Here is an 18713-nt window from a genome sequence, read left to right as displayed (position 1 = left end):
CCACACACGCTCGCCCCTTATATATGCGATACGTCAATACTTTCGACCACCACTTTGGCTTCGATCCCTGTCGCAGTTCGTTCTGGCCGCACGTTCCGCACGTTGGTATCAATGTCTGCAATGTTCCCTATGATTTGATTTTATTTTAACATTTGTAACATCTCTAACATGCTAGGTTACGATCTGGTCTATTTCGGTCGGTCGTTTTTTTTTTTTTTTTAATAATTGTCATGTTGATGTTTTGGAGGTTATGTTTGCGTCCAAAAGTTGCCGTGCAAAAAACAGCAGTCAATTTTTACAAGGCTTTTTTTATTTATTTTTTATTTGTTTTATGTTTCACTTCGCTAATGGTTTATTCAAATTTTACAATAAAAGTATAGTCCACTAGTGATTTTACTCGGTATTTGTTATACATATATACCGGTTGAACATGGCTAGTCTAATAGTAAACATTTCATTTAATTTATTTGAATATTCATTTGTTTTTTTTTATTAAATTTAACGTCACGAATTCTAAGAACCAAAACTTGCATATATACATAGATATAAAGCATCTTTCAAAATTATATATTAAATATTATATACATAGAGGTATAATGCATTTGATTTTTAAATGCTTTTTATCATTACGAAACTATGTTCACAATGCAGCTTATATCTATTTTAATAGCTACTGATCTACTGATCATTTTCTATTTTACAATTTTATTTTATTTGGTTAGTAATCATAGTATTATATTATTGTAATGTTAATGTACAGCATAATAGGAAAAAAGCTCAAAAACCTATTTACAATTCTTATAAATGCTCATAATACATCTAATACATAATATTAATTAAAGACTCACTAAAGTTGATGACCTAAAGCAGATTGTGTTTATACCTGAAGGGTATAGACGTTTTGTTGTTATCACCGAGACTCTTCACAAGTGTGTTAGTATGATTATTAGTGATTCTGTCATAGAATCTACTGGTTAGTTTGTTATATAATATTCTATTCATTCCACATATTATATTCTGTAACAAACGGAATTATATTATATATGGCATGCAGTTTTTTCAAGTTAGTATAAATGGGTGTATTATAAATTATTTTTAAGGATTTATTTTGTATTGAATGTAGAATGCATAGAATCGCTCTCAGCCTCCAAAAATGTTGCTACTCTGCACGGCATAGTTTGTTCATTGTTTGCTAAACTTCGTCTCTCTCTCTCTCTCTTGTCTCTCTTCTGACTTTCCGTCTCTCTCTTTGATGGCTCGCTTTTAGACGATACTTTTGTTAACAATGACCATTCTATGCATTCTACTTCTATGATTATAGACCTATTTATTAGGTCTTCAGACGAAAACAAACTGCTATGATTATGTGCGCATTGGCAATGTTTTTTGTTCAAATTGAATTTTGATCGGCACTTAAGAAAGAGTGGTTAGAAAAATTTTTTTTTTCAATAGCATCTAACAGGTGGATTGAATGAAATCGTACAAATGTATTCGAAATTAGTCGAATATTGATTCTGTTTACTGGAAAACAAATGCACGTACTCAATGACTATTTCTTTGATGAACAATATGTGGCCCAATGGTAAAACGCAATTGTATGTTAAAATTTTAAAATGTTTGCTTAACACCGAGTATAATTTTAACCAGTCTTATGTAGAATGTTATTCGATAAAATGATTTCAACTTTAAATATTAAAAACGTGAAGAGCCGATATCGACAAATTCACATGAAAACCTCATTGCTTATAAACATTGAAATCGATTTTTTATTTTCATGAATCTGCCTCCATGATTCACTAATGTTTATTATCATTTTTATTTAACTGAAATATTCAAATTATTTTTAGAAAAAAAGTCCTGGTTTTAATTCGAAAAATATGGTCACTTTACCATATGTATTAGTTTTTTGGGCGTTGATCTTATTATTTGTGAAATGTAACCAGTTTAGTTTGGGATTATAAAATCAAAAGATCATTCTCAAACCAATTTTGTTAATTCTTCTTAGTTTTATTCTACACTTTGGTTCTCATCTTTAGTACAATTTACTCATTAAATAAGAGTTTTTTCCTCACAATACCACTTTCATAACACAATATATAATATTAAAAATAAATGCATGTTATTAAATCCCTTCACTAAATGAAAAAAAAAGATAAACATACACTGAATTACTTAGTCTACGGCACGCACTATTTTTACTTATGTATGTTAGCTGAGCTATTTTCAAATCTTCTGGTTTTAAATTTGAAAAAAAAATGGTTACTTTAGTGTAGCGTATAATACTTTATTTTATTTTATTTTATTTTATTTTATTAATTGAAAAATCAACAGACAGGATGTACAGAGATAGGTATAAAAAACACAAAAAGTAAATAAATAATATATGTAACACCCGAGTCCAATAATAGATTTTTACAAAAATGAAAAAGATAAATATAAGGAAAACAAATTAAAAAGTAAAGAATAAAGGCATGACAAAATATGTAGTACATTGCATAATTAAACTATAGTATTAAAATATTTGGAAAAGGTTATAAGATAGAATATAAGAAGAAATTGAAATTTACAAATATAAAAAACAAATGAAAAAGGTAAATACAAAATAAACAAATGAAATGGAAAGGAATGAAAGCTATAATATGATTAAATAGCACATTACATAACTAAACTAAAGTATAAAAATAATGGAAATATTGGAAAAATAGAATAGAAGAAAAAATGAATCAATCGGTCAAGATTCTCTTGATGTTAGACCTGAATTGATGTAGGGAAATACCAAACAGATCAACCTCATTCAGCTCTCCGTTAAACATACGATAAACGCGCTGCAGATAAAAATATTTTTGGGAATTAGTATTGAAAGGATCAAGTGAAAAGAGTGTAACGCGTCTAGGGTATCGAACTGGGATTCTGAAATTAACCTTATTCAGTAAATCAGAACACAAATGGAAATAAGGTTGAATTAAAAATTTATAGTGTACTTTAAATAGTAATAAAACTAATGAGTTGTATTGGCAAATTATGATCATTTTTAAAATGAGCAACTTATCAGGAAATATATAAAATTTTAGTAAATAATAATATGATTCCAAAACTGAGTATCCATGCTAGCTGACATGTTATATGATACCCATTATGTATAAATTTTCCAAACTGTAATAAATATTTATATTGCACTTATGTAGAACTACTGTGATAATGATATTCATTGGGTAAGCAAAAAAGTAATAAAAAGAGACTTAAAAATATGCATAAATGTATTTCGATAAATTTTGAAAATATTAATATAAATCACAGTTTTCATTTTCGTATTCTTAAAAAAAAAAAATTCTGTAAAATTTCATTATTATTTCATACATAAAAAAATAAATCAATATTTACAAATATTCTACATGAAAATCTAAAAAGAATGTGGAAATACTCCAATGTATGTAAAACTCATGTATGGTTTCACACAGTACGAAATGCTCATCGACTACCACCCAGATTCTGAAACAATACATGAATATTAATAGATTTGCTTATCGATAAAGGTATATTTTCAAGTAATACATACATTCAAAACGCTCACTATGATTGCACAGACGTCCGTACCAACCGGAGTGACATGTACACATATTGTTGGGACCACAAGTACCATGATGACATGATTTGTTACACGTGGACCTTTGAGGTATCCTCCTACCGATTTCACAGTGGTTTCCTCCGAGACCTAGCGGACACCTGCACTTGTTAACTCCTTTGCATTTTCCTCCATTTAAACATGGAATCACACATTTCGCTGCAATTTCAAAACGAAATACAAATTCAAATGTGTTTTCTACGCTCATACACGTCTACATACAATAAAAATATACTTACAATGTTCACAATGTGCTCCAAAATATCCTTTTGGGCATTCACAAGTGTCCTTTTGTATGCACTTACCTCCGTTCAGACACTTCTCTGCACAAATACCTATAACATTATATGATGATGAATTAATATTATGATTTTTATTTATTTTGCAGTTAGATCAATTGAAGATGAACAGTTCAACTTATGTTAAAATAATGCAAAGACGTTTAGTTTCAAATTCAAACATATACAATTTGAAAACATTTAGGGCGATTTCTAAAGACACCGTCTGTACTACATCAAAAGTGAATAAAAACATTACTTTATAATTTAACTTCCTTGGTAAATTAAAATTATAACATTTTAATCCATATGTTTTAGCTAGATTCCATCATACGAGTTGATCACGCTGGTGAGCTAGGAGCAGATAGAATATACGCTGGACAAATGGCAGTACTAGGTAGTACCGCTAGTGGTCCATTAATTCAACATATGTGGGATCAAGAAAAAGTACACAGAGCCAAATTCGAAGAGCTTATAAAGAAGTATAGAGTTCGACCTACAATGTTGACGCCCATTTGGAATGTAGCTGGTTTTGTATTAGGGGCTGGTAAATAAGTTTTAAACTTGTGGAGTTGATTGAACTATCAACATCATATAACGACTATACCAAAGTTGGTTGATTAATTTTAAGGTACTGCACTGATGGGAGAGAAAGCTGCAATGGCATGTACAGTCGCAGTGGAAACCGTTATTGTAGAACACTACAACGACCAACTCAGGACATTGATGGACGATCCCACTATCGATAAGGAAATATTAGACACTATAACGAAATTCAGAGATGAAGAACAAGAACATCACGACACAGGATTAGATCAAGGCGCAGAACAAGCTCCATTTTACAAAGCGTTAACAGAAACCATAAAAATAGGATGCAAAACTGCAATTCAAATTTCCAAAGTGATATAAAGCATTTCATATAAATTACAAGTATTATTATAGGTAGGGTATGGTAAAATATGTGGTTAATAAAATAAATTTTTATATTATCTTATATTGGACTTTTACCACATTATAATACTTCGTCAAAACTTCATGCACAAAAATATGCGAGTGTAGGAGCAGTAAGGTTGAGTGTACAAAAGTACTTCCACATTACATATATGCACATATACATATAAAGATGGAGCGAAAAACGTGAATTTTGTATATTCATCGATTAACCTAGCGGAAAACTTTTGTTATATTGTAACGTGGGAAAACGGGAGAAAAAGATCTGCTGGCTAAGTACATTCGAGGATGGGCAATGGAGACCTTCAACTAGGCCGAATGGCACTAGTTCTCAGAATCCGGACGAGAGCGTGAGACTGTACAGTACGTGCTTAACCTTCCTGTACCGATGGGGGAATTTACTTACCCCAACTTTTCGATTTTATTCCAATAACTCTTCTAATATATATACTACACATTTGAAACTTTTTGTATTTGTTGAAAAAGTCCCAAAGAATATATAATTCAAAAATCAGGTTTTTTTTTCAACCGCAAATAAGAGAAAATAATAAAATACAAAATTTGTTTATAAATTTTGTATACGTGTGAGATGCACTCTCGGCAATTGCGTCATCCTTCCTGCCACAGCTACCGGTAAACCCAAAACTGCAGTGCTATTGCAACTGTTGAGTTAGGTGAACGCTTTTCAGTGCTCGCGCGTCTTTTTCTATCATACATTGTAATACTATTTCTGCGTAAGTATATTCAAAACTATAAAAAGCATTCACGACTGTTATTTGCTAACCCTAATCCTACCAATGTTTTTTTTTTCCAAATTATTTTAGTTTTACCCTAATCATTAAAAAATGGCAGAAAAATATATTTCCGACGAAGAGTTACTTAAAATTTTGCAAGGCTCCGATTGTGAGAGTGACACTAATAATGAATTTGACAGTGATATTGAGATTGAGGACTGTAACATAACTGACAAAGAAGACTGCGTAGATTACGGTTCTGAAACCGAAGATGAAATAGAAGAAAAAGAAGAAGAAAGAGGAGAAGTGAACGATAGTTAAATCACATATCATTCAAAATCTGGACTTTCGTGGAAATCCATACCTCCTAGACAGTCGAGAACTCGGTCTGCAAATATTGTGAACTTTACCCCTGGCCTAACTGATTCGAGTAAAACTATCATTTCAATGTAAGATACATTTCATTTATTTTTAACGAAAAAGATAATGGAATATATTCGCAATGAAACAAATAAGCAATGTGAACGCGATAGTATTGTTACGTATACTAAAAAAAAGATTGTACGTATACTAAAAAAAAAATCCGATTGCAACTAACCGCCGGTTAGTTGCAATCGGATTAGGCCGGATAGCATCCCAGAGACTGTGACCGTTATAATTGGTTTCAAGGATTATATCTAGACTCGAAGTGCATGTAGGCTAAACAATGGCTGCTATTTGGTCCTTTCTCAGAAGTGACCTATACCATGGTACCGTGGGACCGAATGTCGTGGGGAGACATATCCGAGTAGGTACGTGACCATAACAAATCAGACGTCAAAGATGTCCTGAGAGACCTGCCCCTTATAAGGCGGTAGTTAGGCGATATCAAGACATTCTGGACTGAGCACTGGCGGTGCGTGTATCTCCTTAATCATCAATAAATGCTGTGAAACGACTTTGGCCTTTTGTTTGGATCCTCCACCCACCCCTACGCAACAGTATAAATAAAATTAGAAAAAAAGATATTGAAATTGAAGCGTTCATTGGAATATTACTATCTTCTGGAAGAGTAAATGGCCGCAATATACAATTTAAAGAATTATGGACAACAAATGAATTATTCAAACAACATTTCTATTCAGCAGCAATGTCAAGAGACCGATTTTCTGAATTATTTAGCGTGCTCAGATCCGATGATCGATTGACCAGAGAAGAAAGGATGAATTCCAGCGGTGATAAATTGGAAGCAATTAAGATTGTTTTTGATAAATTTGTGTGCGCATGTAAAATAAATTATATCCCAGGTACACATATCACGATTGATGACAGTGTATCGCGGAAATTGCAAATTTCGTGTTTACCTGAAAAGCAAACCAGGTCATTATGGAATAAAAATATGGGTGGCCGCTGATTCAGAAACAGCGTATGCGCTAAATATATACTGGCATGATAAATAATAAAAGGGAAATCCAACAAGGAGCGCGTGTTGTGATGGATTTGCTACAACCATATTATGGTTCGGGATGAGGCGTCACTACCGAAATTTTTTTTACATCGATACCGCTGGCAAAACAATTATTGGAAAAAAAAATAACAATTACTGGAACACTTAGAGCAAATAAGAGGGAAATACACTTTGAATTCAAACCTGATAGAAACAGGGAAGAATTGTCCAGGTCTCTTTGGGTTTACAGAGGATATGACTTTGGTATCCTATGTTCCCAAAGTAACAAAAGCGGTAGCTCTTTTGAGCACAGAATTTAGAGATAATAAATTAGCGGACAACATAAAAAAAAACCGGAAATAATCATACATTATAACCATACGAAAGGTGCTTCCGATACCTCCGATAAAATGACTAGACAGTACTCCTGTGTGAGGCAGACTAGAAGATGGCCATTTAGAATTTTTATGGAGGTGATAGATATAGCTGCCTTGAATGCCTATATTTTATGGATTACCAAGTTTCCAGATTGGAGAAAAGGCGATCGAAGCCGTCGCAAAATATTTATTCAAGAGCTTGCCATTCAGTTGGTGGAAAATAATGTGAATGAAAGGAAAAACAAACGGAATATTCTTAAGAGAATGGAGAGAGCCAGTTTTGATATTTATTCCAAGTATATCGGAACAGAAACAGGAAACGAAGAAATGTCTGCACCATCGTTTTCTCGTAGACGAGCAAGATGCAATTTTTGTCCACGCAATGATGACAGAAAGACACTTCTTCAATGTTCTACATGTAAAAAACCAATATGTACCCTCCATAGAATACAAAAAATAGCAATATTTTGTAAAGAATGTGTGTAATTTGTAATAATTCATTTAGTAATATTTTAATTTGTAATAGTTCATTTAGTAATATTTTAATTTGTTATAAAAATAATATGTATGTTTTTATTGTACCTAGTGTATAAATAAGTACATTATAATATAGTATGTAAATTTATATAAAATATATCATTTTTTATTTGAAAAATTAATCCCGTAATAAACATTTAAAATGTTATGTATACTTTGCAAACACCCCGTGGTCTGGAACGTGTGTCACAAAGCAGACGATGCTTATACTCGAGAACGTGCGCTTTTGTCGACACCACGTCTCTGTTCCACCATAATGTTTTCCTAAATTTCGATCAAATGTCGTAATTTATGATGAAACATTATAATTAAGAAGTTACAATATATTTAAAACCTCTTTACAATAAATTTGTGCATCAAACAACCTAACTTTGGACTTAAAACTCTTGGGGTCACTTAGTTCCCCCCATCGGACTGTGGCGCTCATTTCTATACATCGTGACGGAAAGGTTAAACAATGGATAAATAAACGGATTGGGGAAGCTGTAGTGAGCAACTTGCGTTTTAAAAGGAGGTACACTTGGTACAGGGGGTATTCTGGAACGAGCGCTGGTTGCGCGTGAACCTCTTGAATATGAACCTCAATAAATGCTATGAAGTGACTTTGGCCTTTCATTTGGATCCTCAACCCACCCCTACGCAACAATATCAAGGGAACGGGAGCAAAACATCTTGTTTTACGTCAAAATGGGTCATTTTGCCCTCCTCACATATCATAAAATTCTTAATTTTTTTCGTGTTCAGATGAAAGGAAGCTCTTGACGACTTTTATTTTCAAAATAACTACAGGAACATAAAAAAAATGATGATTTTCTCAGAATAACGCTTCCCCCATACCCAATGTGAGCGCGGCGCGCTTTGTATGGGGACTTTCGTGCGAAGTGGTGATTATAGATTCTCGTACAAATCGACCGAAATAAACGCCAATAGGTGAATATTGATCATTTATTTATTTTTAAAATAGTGAACATATCGGAACTATGAAAAAAAAACATACTATTTCGAAATTTTTGTCTAGAGAAATCGACTGGTTGGATCAATGAAATTTTATATTTAACGTTCCCTTGATACAACAAAAGTCTTACAATAGATCCATCGATGAAAATCCAAAAATATGTATATACATAGTTAAGTTTAACTGTTGATCAATGTATATATGTGCAATAAGTAATACACAAACCTCCTTCACAATGTCTTCCTTGATATCCTGGAGGACAACTGCATATCCACGGTGCTGTACAATTACCTCCATTCATACATTGAGGATAGCATAAAGCCGTTTTACAATACTGACCCATGTATCCTTCGGGACACTGACATATTTTTTCGTGATTGCACCATCCTTCATTAGCGCACTTTTTATCACACTCAGGATCGGGACCTAAAAATATGATAATTACTGTAAATAAAACAATTTTTAAATCATTCCAAGAAGTCGTAAAACAATATGAACTACATAGGTAAAAATTTCATTTTTTTTTTATTGATGTTTTGCCGAAATACCTCTCCTTACTATGACGGAATAAATTATCAATTAAATTAAGTTTTTTCAATTATTTGCTTAAAATTTTTTTTTCCATATAAATTGAACCTTAAACTCAAATTTTGAATAGAAAAACAATTAATATGAAAATTAAACAATTTTTCAAAAACGTCATAGGTAATATTAGTTTCACTTGCATATTTTAAATATAATGCAAATGGCATACATGCATTGTATTTTTTTACAATTCATTAATTTGCGAATTATCGGAAAAATCTTACTATTTCGATTCACAATAATAAATCAATAAGTTTTTAATAAAGCTCAACACTGTTTATACATTTGTCGCAAACATTGACATGATAAATACAATTAGAATATTAAGTTATTAAATAAAAATAAAGTTTTAAATAGTTACATAAATATTTATAAAGCATATATAGACCTTTAAAACTGCTATAAAATCTTAACCAGACAATTTCATCTGGATATATATTTCATTATTTTTCACTTATGATTATAAACGTGTCTGGACATTTCACCGTATCCGTATCACTGTAGGGATCTTTCACAGCGGACCCTTCTCACCGCAAGGTCATTTCAACGCGCGACCTTTTCACCACAAGGACATTTCACCGTGCGGTAAAATATCAGTACGGTGAAAAGGTCACTCGACGAAATGTCCACGTTGAAACGGATGCAGTGAAATGACATTGAATCGGTTATAAAATACATAAATGATCAGAAATATAAAAAAATTACGGTTATTTTTTAAATACATAAAAAGCACAAATTTTCTGAAATTACTTAAGGACCCGTAAGAACAAGCTTACTAGAAATCATTCACCACTGAAGTTTTGTAATAGTCTTCAATTCATTGTGACGGCACATCTTGAAGATTTAGGCGTCTCCAGTCAGCCAATGGGCCTTTACAGTTAGTAAATGCATATTAATATAACATATAAAATACAAAGCTCACTTTAAAGCTACAGTTTTGAAGTAAATGTAAAATCCTTCAACCTCTTGCATAAAATCTTTGAAAAAAAAAAACAATAAAATTGAACAATGACTTAAACTATTATATACGTATGTACATATGTTCTAAAATATGCTGCCTGTTGCATATTTTCGGAATAATGATATAAAATTTAAATGGCAAAAACTGACAAGTATACTCAAATATAATATCGCGGTCAGAGAATTAATAACAAATCGAGCATTTGAATTTCAAGACTTAACTAGTGTTTATACCCAGCTTCGCTCGGTATTTGTAATATAAACCGTTTCAACATGGACAATCTAATAGTAAACATTTTATTTAATTTATTTGAATAGTTTTAGTTTATTTAAATTTATTTGTTTTTCTACGAACCAACAAACAGTTACGTATCAAGGAAAAATTCGAACATTCGATTTGTCGAAGCTGACATAATAATAAGTATTTTTTTTTTACTACAAACTGTTTAAACGTTTTCAGTTATCATACGAGTTAATTTAAAAAGCATAAGTTTGACAAATATAATATGTAAGCAAAATTGAATAAAAAGCATGCAGCAAAATCTTGAGGACATTTGCAAGAAAAACAAACATAAACATGGTTAAAGTGAACATAAAACACAATAAAAATTCAAAAACATTGAAAAATAATGTGTGAATAAACAAAAAAAAAAAAGCAGAAGGAAACCCAACAATTTTAAATACAATCTGCTAAATATAAATATTAATTCAATGAGGATGATGTTTATGTTGGAAATACATATATGCAATATAATGATGGGTAACAAGGATAAAGAAGAGTATAATTACATATTTATTGCACTTATGCATATGTATGTATGTATATTAAAAGTAACGTTTCTCTTGCATGCATCCTAAAGCGTTAAAATTGCGTTGGCGATACAATACCTGCTTTTGCTAAATACACACCTCTCTGGGCACATTCCTTTTTTAAGCTAAGTCGAAGAGGAGTACCTTTTAGCAATATTTTTTTACTAGTCTGTATGACGAGTCCAATTTCGAACGTGGCGATTCCGCTACTGTTACCCGAGCAGTTCAAAAAGACACTAAACTCTAAAACACAAAAAGAAATACAACAAAAAAAATATATATATATATATATTCCGAATACAAAGAATCAACTTTTCAGTTTAGCGGTTAAAATCACCTTTCGCATATCGAGGCACTCTGCCTTTCGTTTTAATGGATATAATGGGCGGCTTCAGGATGGAAGGATCCGAAGAATTCAGCGTATCGAAATGATACAAGTACTTCCGTTTTCCAGCTTGCCACGTAAAATTGACATAGCTTACTTCAGACGGTATCACCGGCAAGGCTTGTGAGAAATTTGGGACCAAAATATAAGGCAGCACATTCCCATTAATGATGGCGTAAATTTCCATCGATAAACCTGGAATTATTATTCAACATAAGCTTAATTAAAAAAAAAAAGTACATTTGGATGAAAATTCAAACAGATGAATTGGTCAAAGCTTCTCAAATTTTATCATCACATCTCACATAGTGATCTTCTTCAAGTTTCATTAGTTCGCCAGATACATAATTCTAGCATAATAGCTATACGGACCTCTCGGAACGGTTAAGGTCATTTTCGTTAGCATATTGATTACACATTCAATAAAATACGTCAGTGTGTAATCCAATTAATATACTCAGATTAGCCATAGTGTAAACTTCTAGATATATTTATTTAATAATGAATGAATGTTTGTATTATTAATGAGTATACAATTAACACGATAGTTTTAATTCTTAAGACCAATCATTTCAATGACTATTATATTATTCATTGCACCTGTTTTTCTAAATTGAATTTTTGAATAGAATAATTTAAAAGTGGAGACCATCAATTTTGAGTACAAATCAGTCGAAATTTCATTTATCGATACGTCATATCATGATCATTCAGTCATTCACCATCCACTGCTGGATAAAGGCCTCTCCATCACGCTTCCATTCGTCTCTGTTTTGAGCAAAACTCTCGTCCACCTCATCCCACACATTTTTTTCTGATTTCATCCAGCCATCTCCCTTGTAGCCTTCCTTGCGCCCTTTTACATTCTCTCGGATACCATTCAAGCGCTTCTTTCGCCCGTTCTTCTAGCTACGTCACCCGCCCGTTCCCATTTCACTTTCTTTACCCTCACCATTACATCAACCACCTTTTCCATACTTCTAACCCAAGCATTCCGTTTTTAATCTCTTCTCGTTATTTTAAGCATACTTTGAGTGCACTTGACTTGATGCAGCATTCTAATAAAAGTAAAAAAATCATAACTAGACAGTGGAGGGTGGTTAGGGCAATATGCTTTTGGGACGCTTTTGCTATTATCTATATCTTACATTCAGCATTGTTGGATCGTGTATTATCATTTGTCATCGCCCTAATAATCCACTCTATAATCATAACTAGATATAAATTATAATAATCATGTGAAAAATATAAAGCAGTTGCCTAGTTCGGTCCATGAATGTTCAGTTGGATTTCATGTGTTCAATTTTCATCTCGATCATAACACCAACTTTAAATCCAAAGTTATACTATTACTAGTGTTGTACCCGATGAAATATCATCGTATGGGTGTTACCATATTAAGTTATTAAATAATAAAAAATTAAAAGAAATGTGTCGGTCCTGTGTTCAATCCGCACGCGGTCGAATTTTTTTCAAATACCTTTTAAATATATTTAACTTAATATTTATATTTAATTATTTAATATGAAAAAAACGTATAAACGACCTACCTACCTATAAATGAAAAACATAAAACACCAATAGAAAAATTCATTAATTAAATAAATGTTCACAGACTTGCCTATAGGAAACATTGGTAGCAAACAGTATATGTAGAAGTTTTTCTTTCATTATACTCATACATTTTGTTAGCAATGTTTTAGCTGTGACGTACATATGTATGTCGAATCGAAACGACTACTATTGTACGGCGAGCGTTATCACAGATACACAGAATAGCGATATTATATATATATATATATATATATATATATATATATATATATATATATGATTAAGGGAAAAATGATAAACTTTACATTTTTTTTATTTTTAGTTTTGTTTTCGACCAAAACTGGATTTGCGAGGTTTGGAAGTTAAGGTGTGTAACGATGATTTTTTTTAGAATTTGAGTTTAGAGCTTTGAATTTGATACAAAGAAGAATTATGACGACCAAAATTATTAGGTCATTTTTAATTAAATTAAAAAGGATAACCACAGAAACATATATACAAGTATTTAAGTAGAATTGCGCTGCAAACAAGTAATCGGGAATCGCGTCGACGATTTGCGGTTTATTAACCGGGCGGTGAACTCGAATTCTGATTCTACTAAAACAGTGAAGAAAGATGTATATACATATGTTATATATGTTAGAATAAATTACCGCTGAACATTTTGACTTGACGTTCGTCGATCCATAACGAGAGATCTTTCTGTGGTCTATCAATTCCTTTGGATTGGCCCCTGTGATTCTTTTCTCTGGCCGAAACGACGGTCACGCAGAGGCAGAATAAAAAGACGGCGAGGTGGCCGAGGGAGGACACCATCGCGATTCCTGGACCGATCGGGAGACGAGACGAGGAACGGGAGCGGCGAGGAGATGAGGAGACGAGGAGACGAGGAGACCAGGAGACCAGGAGACCGGGAGACGAGGGGGCGGAGGCGAGCCGAGCGACCGGAGCAACCTATAGCCGCTAGCCGGTAGGCCGCCGCCCCCACCACAACAAAACAAACGCAAATACATTACGCCACACCAAACACGACCAAACACACCCATTCCCATATCCCCTTTATTCTAACTTTGAGCTTGTTAGTGTTACTAGTACTACAGGGCCGCGCCTACTATATATATTATATCTACAAATGTGTGCAATGCACACGGGTGGCCGAAACAGATGAGAGTCGAAAAAATTATATACCTACTGATACCTCAAAAATCACACGCGCAGCTACATGGGGGTACAAAGTAACCCCCACTCAAAATTGAGAAAAATACATTCAAAACGAAGTTAAAAGCTAATTTGATAATGAAAACAATTCAGATATTTATTATTATCACAATCTATAATGATTAACATGCATTTTTATCGTCATTGAATCATGTATAAATTGCTACGCAGAACCACATGCTTGACCGAGCTTTGCGACGCAACTAACCTCCCAAAGCTTACTTCGACACGAGTCGCTCGTCATCGAGTGAGCTTTCGATAAGTTATCACTAAAGGCCGGATCCACAGCGCGCCGTTTATTGTTCAATTGTTGTAAATGCTATTGTTCAATTGTTGTAAAAGGTTCGCCCAAATATAGCCAAACCGCCCCGATTACTGTAAAAAGCACTTGTGTCTATCCGCAATCTAGTTATCACACTTTTTTTTTAATATATCGTCATCACTATATCGATATATCGTCATATCATATCGATATATCATCATCGTTATAATCATTGTCAATTTAAATTTTGTCTTCAATATCTGAAATATTACCAGGGGTGGCTCAGGTTTTCGAATTATTATTATTTCGAATCATTATTTTCATCACTATCATTCTCTTCTTCCGATGAATTGAGCAAATCTTCATACTTATCTCTTCTTTTCATGTTCAAAAAGGCTATACAATACTAAATTATTATTATAAAACTAATTATTCAAAAATAGTTGATAAAGTATAAAATAAAATAAATGTAAACGGAACATCTAGTAGCCAAGAAGTCCATCATACTAATGATATCTATATATATACGTCATGCCCGTTTTTGCTGGAGCAGTTGGGACTTTATGTCCCTAACCACTATGTGCGTGTAGACATCATCATTTGCTGGCTGTACCTCCTGCCCGCACAGTCCTTTTTCGAATGGCTCCTATTCCAAGAGCTATTCGACTTCTTAATGAAATCGTTGCTGCCGAGACTGAATGTGATATTTTCCACCTTAGTGAGCGTAAATTGTCGGAAATTACTCTAACCCATTTATCTGGTAGTCTGCGCTCATCATTGTTTTCATGATTGATTGTGATTTATGAGTGAAATTTTGATTAACTCTCTTCCATTTGGGCCTTACAGGGATGTTTTGTATTTGTAGTTGTTTCTTACATATTTATTGAAACTGGCTGTAGGTGCAAGGCATTTCTTATGCTATATTTTATTTGATATTTTTACTTTATCTGTTATCATTAAATGCTATTTTTTATGTTTATGTATGGATGTATTTGTTTGTTTAATTGTTATTTTGTTTTTTTTTTTTTGTGTTATATTTTTTGACCATTGTGGCGCTTTAGGAATTCCTGTTATGCCACAATGGTCTGTTTAGAATAAATAAATAAATTATTATATCTATCATACTAGCGAGAACTCGATTGCCAAATATTCCGTATTCACGATTTTCATGGCAAAAATTGTTTTTGGGCTATGGCAATGAGAGTAATAATCCGATTACCATATATTATTTTTGATGGGGGAGTCTATCTAATGTACTATTTTCACTCTTTCTATAGAGTGTTGACTCAACGATAAATAAAATAGTAATAATGTGTTTACCTGCGTCGAGTAATCCTTCAAATATATTGTATTGGTCATTTGCAAAAGAAAATTAGTAAAAATAAAACATTAAATTATGTAAAATTTGGACTACCATATGTAAAAATCAAATATTCTCAGTAAAAATTGTGTTTATTATATAACAGAAAATCGATTTGTACAATATATAAATAATTATTATCAAAAAATTGGAATTTTTTGTGAAAATTGATGCAACATATGTAAAATTTACTATTTCCGAACAAAAAGATAGCTTAACAAAAATATTAAGAGAGAGAGTGTATGCCCTCATAACTAGGGCATACCAGTTACCAGCCTAAATGGTCAATAAACTTTCATTAGATTAGATGCATAGTTAAATCAGTAGTTCGGTGACTCTATTATGTCCTGACAAATTACCGTTTCAAGACATAATAAAGTATATCTCGTTTTGTCTATTTGGTTGCCAAAGAGGCAAGAGCGGCATATGCCGACAGAACAAAGAGATTAATATTATTATTAATTTTGCCCTGTGAGTTGGGGGTGAAATTTTCGTGGCCACTCGTTCGCTCATAAGCGGTGAGTGGTGTTTAAACTAATACATGACATTTTTTCATTTAATTATACCTACCATCAAAACAATTTAAAAAAATATACATGTCTAACTTAGGGGTTCAAAAAACCGCCCAAAAGAAAAAGACGGCTTTCGGTTTTTTTACAAATTGACCGGCTTTCACCGATTTCAGAAAACTAAGATTTAAATTTTTATATCGAAAAAAAAATTGTAAATATACATATGTACTGTATTATATTATGAAAAAAAATAATTACTTATAAATTAAATTGATTTATAAACATTATGAACTGTCATAAGATCATTATTATATATTATTATTATTACAAAAAATAAAATTTGTATTATATATAACAGTCGTAAAATGGTAGATCCTGAATACGCACAAATAAATAAATTATGTAAATAAGCAACTATCAAGAATATATTAAAAAAATAATGTTTTACCTCGTAGAAAAACTGTAATCGTGGAATCGTGAATTTTGTGTTCGAAAACGTAATTAAATATGAAATATTTTCAAAGTTATTTTCAACATCTGTTTTAGCTTAAAACAATAACGAATTAAATTAAATAACTTAAGATAACATTTTCTACTCGTATACACTTTTATACCTGAACACGCAAAAATTATAATTTATGGGAAACCCAATTTTCCGAAATTTTTAAAGGGCTTGTGTATGTTATTGAAACTACTTTCAATAATATTTTATTGGTTTATGACCTGGTCTTTGTCCATAACTAAATCTCAAAGCCACCGCTGAGTGCGATACCTTTATTTGTTGTTCAAAGAAATATACGCCTATTCAAGAAAAAAGTTTGGATATACACATCTATTTTGATCTTTCATAGAAATTTGAAATTCATAATTGTTAGTTTTGAAGAAAAAAAAATAATTAAAGAAAACCTTAAAAAGCCGGTTTCAGTTTTTTGAAAAATGGTCAAAAAGCCGGCTTTTCGATTTTGGTTTAAGCCGGCTTGGAAGCCCTATGTCTAACTCTATCTCTTAGAAATAGTAATAATTTGTAACGCTGTGGCAATCCTATTAGTCTTGCCTTAAATAATGTGGGGAGTAATGAAACAAGAATTAATTTTATAATTCAAGAAAATCATTTATTTATTTGAATATTTTTGTTTTTTGATGAATATAAACTTTGATAGCAATAATATAATTGTAAGAAAATCTTAAAAGTAGAGGGTACACCTAATTAAATGGCTACAAGATTTTTCACTACAAAAGTAGCATGATTTGATAAAATCTTATCAACTAGTGTCAACTATTCAAATGCCTCCACCTTATGGGTTCGGGATGAATTAATATTGCAAAACATTAAATAACAAAACAATTTCATATACCGAAACTTAAAAATTTCTCCTGAATTTCGAAATAATAATAAAAAATGACTTAACATTTCCAAAATATAAACATTTTTTAATGCAATTTTATAAATTTAACACATTTTTAGTATACGTATTGTGAATATTTCTTTGAGAATCACAAACATATAAATGAAAATTCATTCGATTACAATGATTTCAAAATATCAATAATATTTTCTTTTTATATCATAATAACGATTCCTTTAACAAACTCTACACATTAAACAATAATTACTTCATCAATCATTAAACGTAAATAGATTTTATTTTATAAAAATAACTTAATATATGCTTTGATTTGTAAGTTTATTCTCATCGCTTGGACTTATGCACAAAAAAATTAATCCAAGAAATTTACAGAATATTTTTTCAGCATTTGTATATTTTTGTTAAAAAATCATTTTTTTAAATACTTTCAGATAAATTTAGTTAAATTCTATATTTTCACCCAATGTCTTGCTTTATAAGTCTGAATTGTTAAATCGAAATATAAAGCGTTCAAGTCAGGTACTATTATCGGATGTGCCAATTTCCGTCAATATATCAGTTTATCAATCAATATTCTTACAAATATCTGCGTATTAACAATAATATGGCAGTTTTTCTTTATATATATATATAATATTTATATAAAATAAATGTAACTATACGTATAAACTAAAATCTATTTTCTAACATATACAATTTTCACATAGTACAATAGTGATGAATGGCTCTAACATAACACTTGATTTTACAATTAAAATAATTGTTTGATTTTATTCAGGTTCAATATGTGAAAATTGTGCGTGTATGTACGTGAATTAAT

The 18713-nt window shown here is 31.6% G+C and overlaps 2 protein-coding genes across 6 annotated transcripts; one reads left to right on the top strand and one right to left on the bottom strand.

Annotated features, from left to right (window-relative positions):
* Positions 1–8: 8 nt before the first annotated feature.
* Positions 9–7819, top strand: Coq7 (ubiquinone biosynthesis protein COQ7, mitochondrial). The gene is made up of 4 exons (XM_077439189.1): positions 9–101; positions 4011–4142; positions 4219–4447; positions 4532–7819. The coding sequence occupies exons 1-4, from the start codon at positions 24–26 to the stop codon at positions 4807–4809; spliced, it is 717 nt and encodes a 238-aa protein (XP_077295315.1). The 5' UTR covers positions 9–23; the 3' UTR covers positions 4810–7819.
* On the bottom strand, positions 1113–14235 carry shf (WNT inhibitory factor 1). Of its 5 annotated transcripts, none has more exons than XR_013261083.1 (8): positions 13828–14235; positions 11573–11815; positions 11314–11478; positions 9106–9306; positions 3862–3957; positions 3557–3781; positions 2944–3489; positions 1113–2282 (listed from the first exon to the last, which is right to left on the bottom strand). XR_013261083.1 is itself a non-coding variant. In XM_077439186.1 (7 exons), the coding sequence occupies exons 1-7, from the start codon at positions 13988–13990 to the stop codon at positions 3476–3478; spliced, it is 1092 nt and encodes a 363-aa protein (XP_077295312.1). In that variant the 5' UTR covers positions 13991–14235; the 3' UTR covers positions 1175–3475. The 5 variants fall into 5 exon arrangements, 3 of the variants coding, with proteins under 3 accessions (XP_077295312.1, XP_077295313.1, XP_077295314.1); XR_013261084.1 differs by having other exon boundaries at positions 11335–11478; positions 13828–14188; XM_077439186.1 differs by having other exon boundaries at positions 1175–3489; positions 3572–3781.
* Positions 14236–18713: the final 4478 nt, after the last annotated feature.

The sequence above is a fragment of the Arctopsyche grandis genome, chromosome 10 (assembly GCF_051622035.1).
Source record: "Arctopsyche grandis isolate Sample6627 chromosome 10, ASM5162203v2, whole genome shotgun sequence".
Classification (NCBI taxonomy): domain Eukaryota; kingdom Metazoa; phylum Arthropoda; class Insecta; order Trichoptera; family Hydropsychidae; genus Arctopsyche; species Arctopsyche grandis.
Note: the sequence above shows the minus strand (reverse complement) of the source record. Positions and strands in the feature narration are given on the sequence as shown.